This window comes from Hibiscus syriacus, unplaced genomic scaffold (genome assembly GCF_006381635.1).
Source record: "Hibiscus syriacus cultivar Baekdansim isolate YM2019G1 unplaced genomic scaffold, ASM638163v2 tig00110206_pilon, whole genome shotgun sequence".
Lineage (NCBI taxonomy): Eukaryota > Viridiplantae > Streptophyta > Magnoliopsida > Malvales > Malvaceae > Hibiscus > Hibiscus syriacus.
The window spans coordinates 1,088,077-1,102,114 of NW_024062627.1; the positions used below are offsets into that span (position 1 = coordinate 1,088,077).

Here is a 14,038-nt window from a genome sequence, read left to right on the forward strand (position 1 = left end):
ATGGAGGTAACCAATGTGAGTGAGTATGAAGCAACTGCAAAGCAAAAATTGCCAAAGATGGTGTATGATTACTACGCATCCGGTGCTGAAGACCAATGGACTCTGCAGGAGAACCGAAACGCATTCTCCAGGATCCTGTAAGCTAACTCTCCCATCTGTTCTCCGTTTATGTTCAAACCCAGGATTTAAATTATGGTTGCGGTTGTGTTTTCGGTTTTTTGAACACTTTATTAATGTAAATGCATAGGTTTCGTCCTCATATTCTTATCGATGTAAGCAAGATATACATGATGACCACTGTTTTGGGCTTCAAGATATCGATGCCTATCTGTACATGTTTCTAACAGGGGAGTATGCAACTACAAGGGCTGCATCAGCAGCTGGAACAATTATGGTTTGCCTTCCTACACAAATCTACTTACATTTATATAATCTACTTCATTTGTAACTTGTTTGCCGTTGCTGATTGTCTCGAACGTTATCGTCTTGGGCCACTTCTAGCGTCGAGGAGTTTGCTTCGACCGGACCCGGCATAAGGTTTTTCCAGCTCTATGCAAGTATAAAAACGAATCGATATCCAATCCGTATCGGGATAAGTTACTAGGCTTTATGTAATGAATGATCTCCAATGCCTTTTCTTCAGGTATATAGGGACAGGAATGTAGTTGCACAGCTGATGAGAAGAGCCGAAAGGGCTGGTTTCAAGGCCATCGCTCTTACAGTCGATACTCCAAGGCTCGGGTGGAGAGAAGCCGACATCAAGAACCGGTAGGAACATTCTTTATGCAACACCTCTTGTCACAATTAGTTCAACTTAGCCATTAGGTGTTCGAGTCTCTGTTTGTGAAAGCCAACTTAGACATTCCTTCTGTTTCGATATTCTCTTATAGGTTTACTATACCACCATTTTTGACATTGAAGAACTTTGAAGGTTTGGACCTTGGCAAGATGGATAAAGTGAGTAATCCCTTTAACTGTACTGTTATCAACCTAATAAAGAACCATTTAATCTTTCAATTCAAGCAATGAGCTCATATTTCCTCTGATTATTCTTTCTTTTTTCTTGACATGCAGACCAATGACTCTGGACTTTCTTCGTATGTTGCAGGACAAATCGATTGTGCCCTTAGCCCGAAGGTATGCATATGCATATGGATGACAAATACTCGTATCTGAAACATTTAAATCCGAGTAATATTTTGTATAATTTATTAATGTTAAACTTCAGGCAAATGTAGACAAGAAAAACATTCACCTCCTTGGCACTAACAGTGCTTTAATGAACTATGTTGGCTTATGTACAGGATGTAAAATGGATTCAAACAATTACCAAATTACCAATTCTTGTGCTGCTGAAGATAGTAAGAAAAATTGAACTCCCTTGCTATGTTGCTCATTGTTTGGACTTATACTGATTTTTTAACTATATATATATATATATGCTTCTCTCTCAGCAAGGATTGCTATAGAGGCTGGAGCAGCTGGTATCATTGTCTCCAACCACGGAGTTTGCCAGCTCAATTACATTCCGGCCAACTATCATGGCCCTGGGAGAGGTAAGCCGACTCATCCGTACTTATTTTTTTTCACCGTCAAACGAAGATTCGTAAACAATATGTTTGACACAAGGGTGAGTACCCGTCTTCTTGGATGGTGGGGTGAGGCGTGGAACCGATGTTTTCAAAGCGTTAGCATTGGGAGCCAGCATATTTGTAAGTACATTCCTTCCTCATGGAAAGGCGTATTACACACATTACAGGCAATAGTGTTCACTTCAACCTCATGTTGTAAATGGTGTTAATCTCAGATCCGACGACCAGTGGTCTTTTCGTTGGCCGCCGAGGGGGAAGCTGGTGTCAGGAAAGTACTTTCGACGTTGCGCCAAGAGTTCGAACTAACAATAGCACTGAGCGGCTGTCGTTCTCTCGGTGAGATCACACGGAAACATATCGTGACGGACTGGGATTGCGAGCAGCCTCGAGTGGCGCCCAGGTTATAGATGATACATTGGCTCAAAAGTGTTTAGCATCTGCAATGGCAGTTGTGGCATGAAAAATTGATGATGATATATTGGTTAGTTCCACTTGGTTTCAAAACGGACTGCCTTCTTATGTGGAAACTATGTTTCTGGTTCAATGTGTTTAAGCTTTTTTAATGATTATTATTGGCTATCATTGCCTTCAGTATATATATACATACATATTCTTTTCCTTAAACAATTTATAGGTATAGAGAGTTTTGGTTTTGCTTGAACACATCTATAAAGGAGTATACATTATATACACACATATTCTTTCTATTTTAGATTTATTTAAGGTTTATATTTTCGTGTATAACTAATCAATTGTACAAACGGTAAATAGATCTTATTGTCGAGATAAATATGGATCTAGTTCGATTTAACCTAACCTTATAGGTCGGGGGTTTCTTCAAAAATTGAGTTTATGATAAGTCAGATTTTGAGAGAATAATAATCGATAAGCACTAAACGATAATATGGAGACTAATTATACAATATAACTAAATAAATTTAACAGTTATTATATAATTTGTGACAGAAATTTTAAATTTAAATAAATAAATGAATTAAAAAAATTCAAATTACATTATAAAAATTAAGTTTGTAATTTACATTTATTAGAATTTTTTTTTCTTTTTCCCCTTTCCCACCTAATTATCAGGTTTGTCTTAAATACAAGCTGTCATCCATGCTCTAGCCATGATTGATAAAGCTACGCTTATGTGACGATCAACTTACTCTACACCTCACTTTGTGGCTCGGGGAGAATCCCATCTCCATCGGATTAAATACTAATAACCTACAACGGCCTTGATTAAACCGTCTGTTACTAAAAGTCACAGATCAGTAAGAGCATCATAAGCCGCATATTTGTTTCTGGTGCCTACTTTCCATTCCCTATATTGAAGGGGGAAAATAACCCTCTCTTAAAAGAACACAGATCGTCAAAGGTTGCCTGAAAGGGAATGCTTTGCAATTAAACTGCAACTAGGTAATTTGCTCTTAAAATTTTCTTTTAAATTTGTTTTCCTGTTCCTTGATTTTCTAGCTCCTTTGTTTTTTTAATTCTAATTATTCTGGACATCTTATCTTTGTGCTGTGGGAAGCTTGTTTGTGAAATTCATTTTGATGATCCAGCTAGAATTTTGCTAGCTTGATTGGTTTGTTTGGGTAATTTCTTTTTATTTAATTTTTTTGCTGTTTTCCGGCATTTCTTCTCCATCTGATTTCTCAGGATTAAGCTACGTTCTTGCTCAACTCAAACTTTGACTATTTTGCTTAATTTCACTTTCTTTCTTGTTTATGCTTAGGATTTGTTTGGTAAGGAAGTAAGTGGGTGGGATTATATCATCTTATGGATGCGAACGATACTAAAAATAGTATATAGTTTTAATTTTTATCTTGTTGCATTCGATGTGCTTATGATTGAATCTAAGAAATATTATCATTAGCGTTAATTAATCAATGTTTTAACCGAGCGGATTTTTGAAATGTTTATAATCTACTGCGTTCCCCTTCAGGTATGTGAAGAAGAACTGAAGAAGAAGCAAGAGCTTAGGTGTTTCAGTCGGATGGAGTGCAACTGTATTGAGCCGCAATGGCCTCCGGATGACCTGTTGATGAAATATCAATATATTTCTGATTTCTTCATTGCACTTGCGTATTTCTCGATCCCCTTAGAGCTCATATACTTCGTTAAGAAATCTTCGGTGTTTCCTTATAGATGGGTCCTCGTGCAGTTTGGTGCCTTCATAGTACTTTGTGGTGCAACTCATCTTATTAACTTGTGGACTTTTACGCCGCACACAAGAACCGTGGCGTCAGTAATGACCATTGCAAAGGTTTTGACAGCTCTGGTGTCTTGCGTAACTGCCTTGATGCTTGTACATATTATTCCTGATCTATTGAGTGTAAAAACACGAGAATTGTTTTTAAAGAATAAGGCTGCTGAGCTTGATAGAGAAATGGGTTTGATTCGTACACAAGAAGAAACAGGTCGACATGTACGGATGCTTACTCATGAAATCCGAAGTACTTTGGATAGACATACAATACTAAGAACTACACTTATTGAATTGGGTCGAACTTTGTCATTGGAAGAATGTGCCTTGTGGATGCCAACACGCACCGGGTTAGAGCTGCAACTTTCCTACACCCTTCGTCAACAGAATCCAGTTGGTTATACTGTTCCGATCCATCATCCTGTGATCAATCAAGTTTTTAGTACCAATCATGCCGTAAAAATCTCCCCTAATTGTCCAGTGGCAAGACTACGGCCTGCAGGGAAGTACCTGCCTGGAGAGGTCGTTGCTGTTCGTGTCCCACTCCTGCATCTCTCGAATTTTCATATTAATGATTGGCCTGAACTTTCAACGAAAAGATATGCTTTGATGGTTTTGATGCTCCCTTCAGATAGTGCAAGGCAATGGCATGTTCACGAGTTGGAGCTCGTTGAAGCAGTTACTGATCAGGTATAAATTGTCGTGTTTTGCTTCTTAACCGTGTGTTAATTATTTCCTACCACCCTTTCCAATCTTTTATGTTTCTAAATACTTAATTTTCCGGTAAACATTTCTAGTATTTTATGTTTCTTAGTACTTACATTGTTTGTGCATGTCCAATAATAGTATTACGACCCCATTTCTATATATAAATACATATTTCAATGACCTATAGTAATTGATTTGAAGTATTGATAAATACCTACTTGATTAGTTTCTATATATAAATACATATTTCGACGGCCTATTACCTATAGTAATTGATTTGACGTTTTGTAGTTGACAAAACTTTTTTTTTGTTAGGCGAATATCAATAATTTGCTATTAATTCTTCAATATTTTGACACCGTCGATCAAGTTATTTTTGGAAGTTGGAGAGCTTTAACTCTTTTTTTTATGAAGTAATCATGTCCGATCAATAGTCAAACATGTGTTTATTGAATGACCCTCCAAAGACGTGGAAAAACTTGGATTTTTTTTTTCAAATTTCGTGTTAATCAGATACTCGTATTTAATACTCACAACCAAGTTTGAGTAACATATGCTGCAATAATAAATACTTACATTATTGTGATATCAGATTTTAGATTTAGTTTTATAATTCAAAATCGGGACTCTTGCTGCATATTTTCTCCGTTTGCGAGCTCCCTCCATTCTCTCCTATCTCTTGTTGCTGCCCTCTGTTGTTCTCTCATATCTACTTGCTGTAGATAACTTCATCCCTCCTGGATTTCTGCTTTTGTGGCGGATATCAATGCTGCTTAAAGCAAATTATTGGCAAATCTTTGTAATGAACTCAGGTGGCAGTTGCTCTTTCACACGCTGCAATCTTAGAAGAGTCGATGAGGGCAAGGAATCTTCTTATGGAGCAGAATGTAGCTCTTGATCTGGCCAGAAGAGAAGCTGAGACAGCAATCCGTGCTCGAAACGACTTCTTGGCTGTTATGAATCATGAGATGAGAACCCCAATGCATGCAATTATCACTTTATCTTCGTTGCTGCAGGAAACCGAGCTGACACCCGAACAGCGTCTGATGGTTGAAACTATTCTCAAGAGTAGTAACCTTCTTGCAACTCTAATAAATGATGTGCTGGATCTTTCGAGGCTTGAAGATGGTAGTCTTCAACTAGACCTTGGAACTTTTAATATTTACACTGTATTCAGAGAGGTAGAATTTCATTTCTTTTGTTGCTTTTGGAAAAGTACCGATGGGTGTTTTTCATTCTAACAATGTGCATTCATTTCATCATAGGTCCTAAAGTTGATCAAGCCGATTGCATCTGTTAAAAAGCTTCATGTTTCATTAAGTTTGGCTCCGGACTTGCCGGAATATGCCGTTGGTGATGAGAAGCGCTTGATGCAAACAATTTTGAACGTTGTTGGTAATGCTGTGAAATTTTCAAAGGAGGGCAGCATAACAATCACTGCTTTTGTTGCAAAGCCAGAAACACTGAGAGATTCTCGAGCCCCAGAATTTCTCCCGGTGCCAAGTGATAATCACTTTTATTTGCGAGTACAGGTTGGACTGTCATTGTCTGTTGTAATAATCTGCCTTAGGCTGCTATCACTGTAAGTTAGAGGTTGATGATGTGTTTCCGTCTTTGTTTCTGGTGTAGGTTAAAGATTCAGGTTGTGGGGTTAGCCCCCAAGACATTCCCAACTTGTTTACCAAATTTGCACAAAATCAATCAACAGCAACACGAAATTCAGGTGGTAGCGGACTAGGCCTTGCTATTAGTAAGAGGTACGTTTTTTTCCCCTTTTAACTAAACGAATATACCGGTTTTAACATGTAGGTGTTTTGAACTTTTAGCCATCTCTGATTCTCTACATTTTTGTAATGATATAATCAGGTTTGTAAATCTGATGGAGGGACATATTTGGATCGAGAGCGAAGGTCTTGGTAAGGGATGTACTGCTATCTTCATTGTAAAACTTGGGATCCCGGAACGTGTGAACGAATATAAACTTCCATACATGCCTAAGATGCCAACAAATCACGGGCATACAGCTTTTCCGGGGCTTAAAGTTCTGGTTATGGATGAGAACGGGTCAGTTCTATCACGTTCATTTTGATCCTCATTTGATTAATTTATTTATTTCCTAAACCATATTTTGAGTAACGAGTTCTATGAACACTTGCATCATGTAGTTAGGCTGTTGGCAAGTAACTCTTTTTTCGGGTTTTCCTTTTAATGTGATATTGTCTTTGCGTGAGAACAAGCTGGAAAACGTATGAAATTATCCGGCCAGTATATCATGAATGTCTAGTTTGTGATTAAAATCGGTGAAGATTTTTTATTTTTCCTGTAATATTGTTCGATCTGGTTTTATGAACACTTGCATAACGTAGTTCGGCGATTGGCAAGTAACTCTTTTTCCGGGTTTCCCTTTTAATGTGAAAGAACATTGAAATCTTTTATGGGGTAATGCAGGGTTAGCAGGACGGTAACCAAGGAGCTTCTTATGCATTTAGGGTGTGATGTGACAACGGTTGGCTCGAGTGATGAGTGCTTGCAGTTGGTTTCTCATGAGCACAAGGTTGTTTTCATGGACATTAATGTTCCCGGTACAGATAGTCACAGAATCACCAGCAGAATACACGAGAAATTCGCAAAACGCAATGAAAGGCCGTTAATAGTGACGCTCATCGGAAATACGGACAAGTTGACAAAGGAGAACTGCATGAGGATCGGCATGGATGGTCTTATAGTGAAACCCGTTTCACTTGATAAAATGAAAAGTGTTCTATCAGATCTTCTGGAGCACCGAGTTCTTTTCGAGGGGATATAAAACCTTGAAGAGTATCCGGAAACTGAGTATGCGATCGCTGGAAAAACGAGGAAGCTTATGGTGTAATCCATGTACATACCACAAAATTCAGAGCGCTACGGTTTCGCAGAGATTCAGACACATTATTGAATGAATGTAACAGAACATATTTATACGAAAAGTTCTGCAAATAGGTTGCTGTTTCGTACCCGTCTGATCCAGAAACAGGTATTAAGAAGGTCAAGTTCATTTCCTATTAAAATTTCGAGATATTTTGACGTGTTCATGGAATTAAAAGAATCTATCATTTTTATAGTAAATAATTATTTTTTAGTATTGTAAAATAAAAAAATCTTGCCAAATAATAATTTTTAAATTCTGTAAGATGAATATGGGAAAGCTTGAATAGTTGAAAGTAGGGTCATTTAACTATGGGTGATTTTGATTTGATCATTGATTATTTTTAATTTTATATAATTATATATTTAATCTTTACTTTTAAATATTTATCAATTTAATTCTAATTTATTATAATAATTTTTAATAGATTTAATATGATGAATTTAATTATTTAATCTGATGATGTGACTCGTATAATTGATAATCATGATAAATATATCAATAATTAATTATTCCATCAGTTTTTTATTAAATATTAACGATAAATAATTCGATTGATATTATTTAAATAATCAAATAACATAATTAATAAAATAAAAATTTATAATTAAATGGTTATATATGTAATTTAGTTTTGAAAGTATAACCTCCTTTATGAATAGTAATATTTTATTTTTTCAACAAAATTAGCGATCAGCTATTATTATTAGTATACCTATCTAATATTCCAATAAGATAAATGCATAAACTTTTTGGATATTTTAAAGTAATTTAATTATTCTTCCTTTATTGTTCTAAGAAAAGATAGAACAAATTTTCCGACTAGTTTTTAATTAAATTATTATGAAAATCAAATTATTTTTTTAGTTATCCTCTCGATTTTTTAAGGTTTTATCTTGATTAATCTGAATCGACTCATTTTGTACATTTAATTTTGATGAGTGGGTCTTTCACCAAAGACATTTTACATGTATAAAATCTCAAATTCAATATCTATTTAAACGATACTAAATTATTTATTACTTGAATCAACTAATTGGTGGCAGACCGATTAAAAAATAACTAAAATGTCAAACCCACCATAATTGACTTCTCAATATATAACACCCAACACTAAAATACAAGAACGAATAATAAAATATATAATTTGTTTATTTCACATAAACAAAATAATTGAATTTATCATTTATCAACAACTTTGATATTTAAGTAATTAGGTTAGTATTGTTAATTGATTTATTGATGTCATAACTCATAAGAATATCCAGATATTAACCCCTGATTACTGTCACTATTTTTTTAAATTAAAATAAAGAAAGAAAAAAAGCCCAAAAAGGCTGTTATTCTCCCCCATGATTCTCTCTTTTTTTTATGCTCATTCCAGTTCCTTCAAAACCCTGAATTCCTTTTATTTAATTTGAGATATTTATCCATTTAATTTAAACACATCGAAAAAGAGCAAAAAAGGAAACCATTCTGCACTTTGATTTCACTTCCATTTCTAGAGTTTTGTTTGTTCCAAATAATCATAAGAAAACAAAGTTTTTGTTCTCAACTTTCTTCCTCTCTAGTAAGAAAGATGAAACGAAAAGAATAAATTCACAAGGGCAAAATTCCCATTTCTTCTGATTATTTGTATTCTTTTTGCTAAGAAAAAGAGAATTTCTTGGTGGGTTTTGGGTTTTTCTCCAATGGCTGCCGTTGTTGACAATTCAGGTGAAGCAGTGGATGCTGTTAAAAACAACGATTTGGTCGTGGAAACAGCCAAATCGGAATCAAAGGAATTCAATGTGCAAAACCTTGTTGATATGTTCACAAAGTTGAATCCTTTGGCCAAAGAATTTTTCCCATCATCTTATTATCATGATCAGACCCAAAAAACAGATGATTTGGATCAGATTCCAGTTAACAATCAATCAGCTGGGGATGAGAATTTCTCCAACAAAAGGGTAATTTCTTTCCACTGATCACTTACATTTTCTAATGGCATTATTGCTTACTTCTTTTTTGTTTTGGATGATGAGTGTTTTCAAATTATTAGTTTTTTTGTTTTGTTTTTCATTTTTGTTTGTTTATCTCTTGTGGGAAACTGTTTTTTATTTGAGGGTTTGGGATTATTGATAGATATGACTTTGATTGCTTAGCTAAATTGGGGTTTTACTATTTGTTTTGTAATCCTAATGGTTAAATTGGCAGTTTGATTCCTGTTTATATGCTTATTCAAATCTGCATTTTGAATTGGTTTCTGATATTTCTTCCCCTTTTGATTGATAAACTTTATGATTTACTGGAATATATGATTATAAGTGCTTTTATTGTCTAATCATTAATTTGATTGACTTGTTGGAACTTGGATGCATTTGGACTTGGTTGCTCCCTCTACTTGTCATCATATGTGGTATTATGCTGAATATCCGGATTTCGACACGGGACAGTCTTATATTTGTTTATAGTTTTACATTGGTTACATTTGGTAAATGATTATAGTTGTGTTTTTCAGGGTAAAAGTAACTTCAACCAGGGTAGAAGAAGGCTTAATGGTAGAGCTTTTCAAGCTCAAAGAGATGATGGCATCAGGCGAACAGTATATGTTTCTGATATTGATCTGACTGTAAGTTTAAACAACAATACGGTATAGTGATTTTCGTTTTGTTGTTTCATTCTGATTTGGATAGCTCTTGTGAAATTCATTTCCTTCTTTGTGTTAGATTACTGAAGAGCAACTTGCTGGCTTATTTAGTAATTGTGGACAAGTAAGTTATAATGATGCCTTTAAAGTTTTTCTTTTAATTTCACTTAAAAAAAATGGTTGTCCCTTGTTCTCATATGTAATGGGGTAAGGGGAGGTAAGAAAGTAGGCTGCCCCCAACACTAGGTTGAGAGCAGCTTCCGTAGGAAACCTCCGAATTATGAAACGCCCTCCATGGGACTCGATCCCACGACCTCAAGGTTAAGAACCTTGTGCTCTACCAACTGAGCTGGATCGTAGCAAAACTTCATTCGTTAAAGCTTTATCATGTCTGTCTATAGAGCTCTCTCTCTTTCTATTGCTGCGGTATGCACAAGACTTGAGTTTTCCATTTTTTTTCCTCTTTTTCAATCATGGTTTTATTCATATTTTGGTTGGTATCTCTTCTTTGCTTGAGTTTAAAAGTGCGATGTTATTACTGTAAATATGATAGCTTATGTGACAACTTACTATATATAAGACATTTCTCAAGTGGTTTGGGAATTTATTATTGAAGGTTGTTGATTGCCGAGTTTGTGGTGATCCGCATTCAGTTCTTCGCTTTGCATTTGTGGAATTTGCGAATGAAGGCAAGCAGCTTCTATGGACTGAACTTAAAACTTTTCTTTTATAAAATTGATGTGCATTTATCCACATTTTTTATGAACTTTGTTTTCACAGATGGTGCAAGAGCTGCTTTGAACATTGATGGGACAATGCTCGGGTTTTATCCCATTAGGGTCTTGCCATCAAAAACTGCTATCCTTCCTGTGAACCCTACATTTCTCCCTAGGGTATGAATGAATAACTTTCTGGCTGTTAGTTGTTTTGGTTTTGCATAAGGTGTCATTTTATCCAATACCGTTTCACCATTACTAAATAGCTTTTGGGTTTTTTCTCTATATTTTTGCTCTGAGTCTCATTGTTGACACGGAAAATAACTCCAATTGCAGTCAGAAGATGAAAGGGAAATGTGTACCAGGACAGTTTATTGTACAAATATTGACAAGAAGGTAACTCCCTCATGTTTACTCGCATGAATGTTTGAGTTCCGGACATTTTTCACTGAAGTATTCGGTTATCATCTCTTCCTCTCGTATCTATATTATTAATGTAACTTCATTGATCTAATCTGATCGACATTTTTGTTTCGACTGAAGGTTTCTCAAGCTGAAGTGAAGAATTTCTTCGAATCAACCTGTGGTGAGGTTAGTAAACTACCAAAACTTCACACCTTTTCAGAAAGAATATTAAAGGTAGAGGGACTTATCGTGAAGGCTGACATCATTTTATTTAATTCTCAGGTCACTCGCTTGAGGCTTTTAGGGGATCAAGTCCATTCAACTCGTATAGCTTTTGTCGAATTTGCCATGGTGAGTTCATGTTTATGGGATTCATCTCGAAATAGATTTGGGGTTGAAACTATATTTATGATGATTTAAAAACTATGTTTCTGGCTTTGGTTTGGTATATTTTATGTCGGTAAAATTATTTTTAATATGTCACGGTCGACTCTTTGTAAACCGTTTGTGCAAATGATTAAGTGAAGTCTACATCAAAACATGAGCTCTTCTTAGAACAAGTTTTCTATATATATTGATCTATTACAGCCATTGACATGTATAAGCATGTTTTTTCCATTAACTACTTTTATGTTTCTTTATATTTGGTATTGAATCCTTGTCCCAACCATACGACTGAGTTCGCAGCCTTTATAATTCAGCCTTTCCACGTAATCTCGATCCCAGTTTTTAACTCCGTAATTGCGAGACAGTTGATTGTATGTTTGTTCTATCAATGTTTTCTTTCTTTCTTGAACCTCTTTGACTTGTCCATGGACCAGCTAAATTGAGGAAAGGGTTTCTATCTTCTTTGATTTTCTTATTGATTTTATGCCGTCGTCGATAATTAGACAAAGTATTTTCGTTCTTTTTGCTTACAAAGGATGTATGTGAGTAGATTGACTTCATCCATAGTTCATTAAAATATTGCATATCGTTACCGTAAATGCCTATTCGTTTGATTGTTTGTTTACCATGTAACTTTCTTTTTCCTTATTGCAGCTCGTTTTTAACTACGATAAGTAACTATCCATCTACTTTTGCTTTTAATCAGTTGTACATGCACGAATCATTGCCGGCAGAAAGCACAACGCCGTTCTACTTGCACTGTTACATATATAATATGCAATAAGATTTAGTGACAGCTAATGAAAATACTTGTTTCCGAATTAATAATATGTCCTGCATGATGTTTTGTACCTTGAATCGGACTGATAATTTTCTTCCATTTTATCGACAGGCGGAAAGTGCCATACTTGCACTGAATTGTAGTGGGATGGTGCTAGGAACTCAGCCTATCAGGTGTGTCCCAGAATTATCCCCCCCAAATTGTTTCTTTCGATTCCATGATTGTCGTCGATTAAAAGCTTAACCCTACTGCGTTTGAATTCTGAACTTTCAGGGTAAGTCCTTCAAAGACACCGGTGAGGCCGCAAGTTATGTGTCCGACATTGCATTAACTGATTAAGCGAGCCTGGTGACTTCCAAACGGTGAGAAACTTTGTTGTGTTGAAGGGATGTTGAAACTTTTTATCTGTTGCAATATTTAATTTCATCTTTGAACATGCTTTGGATTGAAGCGACTTTGAGGGAAATATATATTTTTTTCTTTCTTTTTAGATCATTTCCTGCCTTCTTGAGTTTTCTTGCATTATCTGATGACTGATCAACTAAGCATTTTAAGATCCGACCCGAGTAGGTAGCCTTATTTTTAGACCCGACCCGATTTGAGGGATTGTATCCAAATTTTTTCAGTGTACTCTCAAGAATCTACTCAGCTATAAATGCAAAGAGATCGATTCTCTCCTACAAGAGAAGAGATCGTCAATTTTTCTGAAAACTTGCAAAAAATAATATGCAGGCCCGACCCAATACATGTGCCTGATGGGTCTTAGCCCAGGGCAACATGTTTGAGGGGCATCAGTTTTCTAGTGCTTATAGTGTATATATATATATTTGGCTCAAAAAAATTAGCCCAAAACACCTGATCGGTCGATGGAAGGTTTAAGGTAGGCGACGAAGATCCAAAAAAAATTAATTCTCCCTTGGAAGATCCAAAAATTAATTCTTGAAATCCTATCTTCGAAGCACGATGACTCAAGATAAATTGAACGAATTAGCAATTTTAAGCATCGAAATTTAATTTTTATAAAGTCTTGATTATCGTAAAATAATAGAGTTTTTGTTTCAAAAAATACACGAAGGCATCATTAAACTCATTTATGTAGCCTTGTATGTTTTGGTTTGTATTAGTATTGATATTGTTTGACTATAATTTCTATTACATTTTTATTTTAAAAAAATTATTTATGTTTTGTCTATTATACGGTACAAGTATAGGGGCATAAAATTATTATCTCGCCCAAGGCATTAAAACTCATTGGACTGACCCTGATAATATGGACACGCACTTGTTAGTTAGTTAACATGCAATTCATTGGAACCTGTGCACAGGAACAGGTCACGCTTCGTTACGTTTCATTCATTAATAGTTAAGAATACTAAGGGTCTGTTTGTTTCCCGTAATTGGAATTACGGAATTGGTTTTCCCCGAATTCTCGTGTTTGTTTCACGTAATTCGTTTTCCGGAAAACGTTTTCCCGTGTTTGTTTCACGTAATTCGTTTTCCGGAAAACGTTTTCCCGTGTTTGTTTCACGTAATTCGTTTTCCAGAATGTAATTCATTTTCCTAGTAACATAATTTCCTTTGTGTTTTCTGTAAAATGACTTACGGATTCATTTTCCGTAAGTCATTTTCCGAACTTTTCACTTCAAAGCAAAAATACTCAAAATAATTTTATTTTATGAATTTAATATTAATAAAATATTTTAATA

General features: G+C 35.3%; 2 protein-coding genes and 1 pseudogene across 2 annotated transcripts; all 3 read left to right on the forward strand.

The window, feature by feature from the left end:
• Positions 1-1,999, forward strand: LOC120219305 (annotated as a pseudogene).
• A 1,106-nt stretch (positions 2,000-3,105) lies between these two features.
• LOC120219427 (ethylene receptor-like) lies at positions 3,106-7,495 on the forward strand. The gene is made up of 7 exons (XM_039216239.1): positions 3,106-3,190; positions 3,541-4,491; positions 5,322-5,690; positions 5,775-6,041; positions 6,139-6,266; positions 6,376-6,573; positions 6,958-7,495. The coding sequence occupies exons 2-7, from the start codon at positions 3,592-3,594 to the stop codon at positions 7,313-7,315; spliced, it is 2,220 nt and encodes a 739-aa protein (XP_039072170.1). The 5' UTR covers positions 3,106-3,190; positions 3,541-3,591; the 3' UTR covers positions 7,316-7,495.
• A 1,263-nt stretch (positions 7,496-8,758) lies between these two features.
• On the forward strand, positions 8,759-12,822 carry LOC120219428 (polyadenylate-binding protein-interacting protein 9-like). The gene is made up of 10 exons (XM_039216240.1): positions 8,759-9,363; positions 9,915-10,025; positions 10,123-10,167; positions 10,660-10,732; positions 10,824-10,936; positions 11,096-11,155; positions 11,303-11,350; positions 11,447-11,515; positions 12,444-12,505; positions 12,606-12,822. The coding sequence occupies exons 1-10, from the start codon at positions 9,106-9,108 to the stop codon at positions 12,661-12,663; spliced, it is 897 nt and encodes a 298-aa protein (XP_039072171.1). The 5' UTR covers positions 8,759-9,105; the 3' UTR covers positions 12,664-12,822.
• The last annotated feature ends 1,216 nt before the right edge of the window (positions 12,823-14,038 follow it).

Bases quoted from the DNA above. Each gene is read 5' to 3' on its own strand.
- LOC120219427 (XM_039216239.1), top strand. From the start codon at position 3,592: ATGGAGTGCAACTGTATTGAGCCGCAATGGCCTCCGGATGACCTGTTG. The intron at 5,691-5,774 runs GTAGAATTTCAT...ATTTCATCATAG, and splicing joins TTTACACTGTATTCAGAGAG to GTCCTAAAGTTGATCAAGCC. The intron at 6,574-6,957 runs GTCAGTTCTATC...GGGGTAATGCAG, and splicing joins CTGGTTATGGATGAGAACGG to GGTTAGCAGGACGGTAACCA.
- LOC120219428 (XM_039216240.1), top strand. From the start codon at position 9,106: ATGGCTGCCGTTGTTGACAATTCAGGTGAAGCAGTGGATGCTGTTAAA. The intron at 9,364-9,914 runs GTAATTTCTTTC...TGTGTTTTTCAG, and splicing joins AGAATTTCTCCAACAAAAGG to GGTAAAAGTAACTTCAACCA. The intron at 11,351-11,446 runs GTTAGTAAACTA...TTTAATTCTCAG, and splicing joins TCGAATCAACCTGTGGTGAG to GTCACTCGCTTGAGGCTTTT.